The sequence below is a fragment of the Triticum dicoccoides genome, chromosome 6A (assembly GCF_002162155.2).
Source record: "Triticum dicoccoides isolate Atlit2015 ecotype Zavitan chromosome 6A, WEW_v2.0, whole genome shotgun sequence".
Lineage (NCBI taxonomy): Eukaryota > Viridiplantae > Streptophyta > Magnoliopsida > Poales > Poaceae > Triticum > Triticum dicoccoides.
Genome location: NC_041390.1, coordinates 571,114,050 through 571,120,190, shown reverse-complemented (window position 1 = coordinate 571,120,190; position 6,141 = coordinate 571,114,050). Strand labels below are relative to the sequence as shown.

Below are 6,141 nucleotides of genomic sequence, written 5' to 3'. Positions count from 1 at the left end.
CACACGGCCACGTGTTTTTTCTTTGAAAAGGGCACGGCCACATGGTGAATCGCTGATCAAGGTTATTCACTGGCCGATCGATCGGCTGATCCCCTGATCCTTATCTCGAAGGATCAGGTCAAGCCTTCCGTTCGATGGGCCAATTAGTGGTGAAAACATACATGTCGACCAGATGCGAAAAGATTCCAGCTCTGACTAGGAAACTTCACACACTGTTCGCCGTCAAAAACACTATCCGGCCGGCAATAGCTGGTAAGTACACACGCACCTCTGGCCACGGAAGTGACACGAGAAACAATCCAAATTACACCGCGCTAACCGCTGCGATCGACCACACATACATGCATATGCATCCACGTGAAACGACCCGTGGAAAACTGAAAGATGCCACGCACACACGTACGCAGTACGCTCGCTAGCTCGCAAGCTAGTCCAACGAGAACACCGGTCGTGGTCGCCGCCGGCGGCCGTGCGCGCCGAAATAGACGACGCCGGCCGGCGAGCTATACATAGCTACCTAGGTCGTCGGCGTTACAACGGAGACCATAAAAAACTGGAGAAATGTTTCATGCCTCACGACTCTACCTTGTAGAAGTAGCACTATGTGTGCGCACGCTTTGCTGTTGAAATGTTGATCAGGTCTAGTGCTAATATTTATGCATACCCATACGTGCACAACTTTGGATTTCGTACGGGGCTCCTCCTCCCCCTCCTCTCATAGACTGAGAGGAGCAGGAGCTGCTGTTTTTTCTAGCAAGAAAAAGGTTACTTATTACACGACAGCACAAGTCAGAACTCGGTGACGCAGTAGGCAGACTAAGTTGGCTTCCGTCCAAATAAATTAGCTGTGAGATAAATGTAACCAATGTAAGGTATGTGGCTAGAATGGAGCATCCGGCATTAGATGTTAGGATTTGATGCGATGTCGATTTGATATTAGGCTCGGACATTCGGCACCACTGCATTAAGGGGATAGGAGTAGCAACAGATGTTGCTTAGACGGTGGCTTCAGGCTTACTGATGTACTACTTTGTAAGGTCTTTTGTGCTTAATAATTAATAAAGTGGCCGTATGCATCGTCCAGTTGTGGGGTGCATCCTTCTTTTCTAAGAAAAATGTAATATGTTAATCACGTTGTTGCTGGTGTTAATAATGCACAGGAATCTTGAGATCTATTCCAAGTCCAACGTCAACAAGGAGAAGCTTGTATAAGCCATTTTTTTTGGTTCCAACAACCAGTTGACCTCAATCATCATGAGGCACCAGATTTCTTCTAGATCAAGATCGAAAGTGTAGGTTATTGTGCAAGTGAGCACAGTTGATCATACAATAGTATGAAACATGGTTAGTGAAATTCTGTGTGGGCCCAAGTAAGTTGACTCGTGATTTTATATGCATCATGTGGCATATGATGGCCTCTCAATTTGTTTCCATAAATATTAGCCTTAGCAGTCGGAGATAGATGGGGAAGCTATATGTAATTAGGCACTCAGATGGCTACGGCTTTCCATGATGCAGGCGATGGCATGACATGCATGTGGCATAAGCCATTGCAGAGGTCCAAGACATCGAAGCAATTATAATATGTCCTGTGTGAATCGCAATGCCCTGAAAATAAAATTGTTATGCCTTAGTTTTCCTACTTTAGGCTTTTTGGTAGGGTTATATGCATGGAACCCAAAAACCATACATTGATCAAGTTGAAAAAACAAGTAAGCCTTTGCTCTTATATGAACCGAATAAACTTTGGGTTATGTCACGTTTACCCACTATTTTTGACCTTGTAACATATGTTACCCAACCCGCAAAAAAAACATATGTTACCCGGTTCTATTATTTTCTCTGAACTTATAATCTAGACTCCATACTTTGTTAGGATGGCCTGGCAACTGACATGCGAACAACTTAGTTGGACGCTTATTTGTTGGGAGTGTATAGAATGATGCCAAATTTTTCTATGAATTGTGTCCAAATGTGCCAGACCGCACAATTGTGCACCGCGTACCGATATGACTTTTTAGTTGTCCATCAAGCCAGCTGTCACGTTATACTAACAAATGGATTTAGCTTGCAAGTTTGAAAGAATTATAAATTAGGTTAAAACCATCATAAAGTTATAACTAGTTAAAGGTAATTGCAGCAATTTTTTTTAATGGGGCAAAATTATTACATAGTCACAGTTCAGCTGTAACAAGTGAAATGTACTCTTAAAATAGAAAAAGTAGCAATGGAATAATCCACAAAAATGACTAGGTTGATACAGTACTCACTCCGTCCAGGCCTACAAGGCTCATTTAGTTTGTCTAAAGCCAAATCTTTTTATGTTTGACCGATTTTATGGCGAATAATATCAACATCATCTATGGTACCAAATCAGTATCACTAGATCTATCACCAAGTTTATTTCATACTATATGAAGTTGTAAATACTGGTACTTTTCTTGATTAACTTGGTCAAACGTAAATGAATTTGACTTACAAACCAAATAAGCCTTGCAAAACCCTGATCGAGGGAGTATATGCTTGGACAAGACATTAATTACTTGAGCCCGCCGCTCAAGCAACTCAAATGTTCACATGCCTTCTTATTTGAAAAGTTCCCTAGTACGTAACGTAATTCATCAAATAACTATTGCATGTTGTTATATTTGCTCTTAATTTTGTGATGATCAGTCTGTCGACAGCTATCTTCTTCATTAGAATTAACTATGTGAACCACCAGGGGTACTAAATTCTAGTCTCATACCATAAGTCAATATATAACTCAATATGTATACCCGTACGAACTTGAATGGCCGGCCTGCATTTAGCTTACAGTATAAAGTTGTCACTGTAGATGTATGAAAGGAAACCGAGTCTCAACATAGTATTGTGTCATATTTTGGTGATGGGGAGATTAAGGTGGGTGATGGTAGCAGCCCGGAAAAGAAACTCCAAAGAGTTGACCTGGGCTCCATAAAATACTAATCCCTAGCGCCAGAAGCGCTCCACGCATCACATGATCGGGCCCCAACTTGACCTTGGTATCCTTATCATTTGGATCACAACACCCTGCACTGCTGCACTGCACACACCCTCAAATTAAACCTTCACCATTAATTCATCGATTAGCTTGACCTGTAATTAAGACCCGTATTCCACGATGTGTCACTGACATGTGTGCCTGGCACACTAAGTTGGCGTGTACATGTTCCTAGAGCCAACTTGGTAGAATAGAAAAATAGCTAGTGACATGTGATAACAGGATTAAGAGAGGAGTCTCCCCTCCTCATTAACCCTTTTAATACGCATTAGACATCCAGACATTGACTTAGCTGCCTCGGGAGAAGCGGCATTGGGATTTAAGACCGTTCCTCCTTTCAGCTGTAGCAGTCTAGCAGAGAGACAAAGGTACACACAAGAAACTGGTCAAGGGTCGATCATGTCATCATCAAAGAGGAAGAGGGCGGACATAGATCTCGAGAGGAGGGACGACGACGTCGACGACGGCAGCGGCGATCACCATCCCGGAGAGGCCGCACCGCGGGTGCAGAAGGAGGGACAAATCAAGGAAGGAGAGGCGCCAGCCAAAGAGGTTGTTGAAGTGGTTGTGGACCGAGGAGGAGACGGCTCCAAGGAGGAGATCAAGTATGGTACTCAACAAGGAGGTGTGATTGAGGAGGACAAGCAATCTGCAGCTGCTGCTGCTGATAACGATGCCGGCGACGGCATCGACGATGAGGAGGGCGACGGTGGGGGAACTGGCGCAGAAGACAAGCACATGGTAGAGGCGGCCCCTGGCGACGGCGACGGCGACGGCGACCATGAGCATACCGCCATGGCGCAAGACGAGGTATATGCATATGACTATATGTGGTGCAACAAGTAGCAAATTTTTACATATCTTCTATCTGATTAATTAATTTACATGTATCGGTCTTTCTATCTCCAGTTGAGCACGATGCAGGAGGAGATGGAGAAGATGAAGGAGGAGAACAAGATGCTCCGGCGAGTAGTGGACCGGACGGTGCGCGACTACTACGAGCTGCAGACCAAGCTGGCCGCTTACCAGAAGCAACCGGCAGATCAGGAGCCTAAGGTAATAACCTAATTAACTACTCCTAGCTAGTATAGGAGTAGTAGAGTATTAGTAAGAGCGCTAATTAAGCTTCAACATTAGCTAGCTAAGCTAGGCCATTATCCAATTAGTCTACGTATGTTCTAGGCGTAGCTAAGCTGGGGCTCATCTCGTGCATGGCGCCGTTAATTATTCTTCCACGTGACACACCATAATTACCATCTGGATTCTAGATACGTGTGATCGAATTCGAGTGTGATTTGATTTGTGTGCTTGCACAGGAGACCGAGGTGTTCCTCTCTCTCGGCGGCACGGCGCCTGCGGCTGCGGTGGCGGAGGCGAAGAGCAAGGAGGAGCAGGCGGCTCTGCGGCCGTCCGTGGGAAGCGACGACACGGACGACGGCAGGGAGGGTCTAGGGCTGTCCCTCAGCTTGCGCACGTCATCGTACGAGGATGAAGCGAGGCGCGACGTCGTCGACGGCGGTGCGCCGGACATCGTCACCGACGTCGGCAAGGTGAGGGGCTACGCGCTGCTTGAGAGCAGCAGGATGTCCCCGCCTGCGTCCGGCGATCTCGCCGCAGGCGGCGGGATCGGGAGCCAGCAGGGCGTCAACGCGGCCAACCGCAAGACTAGGGTTTCCGTGCGCGTCCGATGCCAAGGCCCCACCGTAAGACACGGCGCATCATTCTCGATCCCCACGTTACACTCTTGTTGGAGTACTAACAAGTTACAATTCGATGCTTGCAGATGAACGACGGGTGCCAATGGCGGAAGTACGGCCAGAAGGTCGCCAAGGGGAACCCGTGCCCCAGAGCTTACTACCGGTGCACCGTCGCCCCGGCCTGCCCGGTGCGGAAGCAGGTGAGACCAAATTTGCCCCATTGTTGCACCAGCACTCTAGTCTACCTGTCTGATCGTCACGTGTGTACCGTGCATGGATCTTAACTGCTTTGAGATGGTGCAGGTGCAGAGATGTCAGGAGGACATGTCGATCCTGATCACCACGTACGAGGGCACGCACAACCACCCGCTGCCCGTCGGCGCTACAGCCATGGCGTCAACCGCCACCGCGGGCGCCGGTGCTGCCACCTTCATGCTGCTCTCTAGCACCACCTCCGACGCGGCTGTCTCGGGTGGCCCGCCGCCGGCGTCCTCCTCCTACCTCAGCCCCTACCTACAGCTCAACTCTAGCTCCCAATACCACTCATCCGCCTCGCCACTAATGTCCGGCAACATGGGCGGCGGTGGTGCTCAGCACCTCAGCATGTTCGGGCATTCCTCTGGGCTGTCCGCTCAGCCGGCGACGCACCTCAAGTACCCGTGGCCTCCGAACCCTTCGCACGGCGGCGCGGCTGGGCTAGGAGGGGGCAAGAGGCCGTTCTGGGGCACCGGAGGCGTTGACGACGTCAGGCCAACGGCATTGCCTGACAATGCCGGCACTATGGCGTCGGACCCAAATCAGTTCTCTGCGGCCATCGCCACCGCGATCAGCAACGTCATAGGGAAGGATGGGCAGGCCACCAGGAGCAAGGAGGGGGAGAGTAGCAACAAGTGGGGGGTGGTTGAATCACTTCCACCTCATGAGTAGGATATGTGAGTGACACTATAGGTAATTGGGGCAGGATTACAGACGGGGTTTGATTAGAGTTGTTGTGTGCAAACAGGTCAAGCTAGGAGGGGAACACACATTGGAGAAATTTTTTGGGCCTAAATTTGGTCCTGATTTTTAGGTTGTTTTGGAGGAATATTGCAATTGTTGATTATTAACGGTAAATTACAACATTGATTCACTGTCTCATCATTATCTCAACCAATCAAAGCTTGCAAAATAATACCAAGGTGGGTAATCTGGGTTACTATATATATTTGTAACGTAAATCCAAGTCCTTTGTGAGAAATGGCTTAGAATTTTCTAAAGGAGAAATCCATGAAAATAAAAGGTGCAACACTACCTGGGAAAGTTTACGAAAAATAGTTAGTACATTTATTTTGCATTACATGGATATATACGGGTACTCTCTCCATATCATAAATAGCATGTCATTTTGGACCTGTCTTAAGCCAAATTTATTGGATTTTGCTA

General features: G+C 47.7%; 1 protein-coding gene across 1 annotated transcript; it reads left to right on the top strand.

Annotated features, from left to right (window-relative positions):
- Positions 1-3,421: 3,421 nt before the first annotated feature.
- Positions 3,422-5,829, top strand: LOC119318045 (probable WRKY transcription factor 9). Its single transcript, XM_037592553.1, has 5 exons — positions 3,422-3,832; positions 3,932-4,078; positions 4,339-4,725; positions 4,806-4,919; positions 5,023-5,829. The coding sequence occupies exons 1-5, from the start codon at positions 3,422-3,424 to the stop codon at positions 5,644-5,646; spliced, it is 1,683 nt and encodes a 560-aa protein (XP_037448450.1). The 3' UTR covers positions 5,647-5,829.
- The last annotated feature ends 312 nt before the right edge of the window (positions 5,830-6,141 follow it).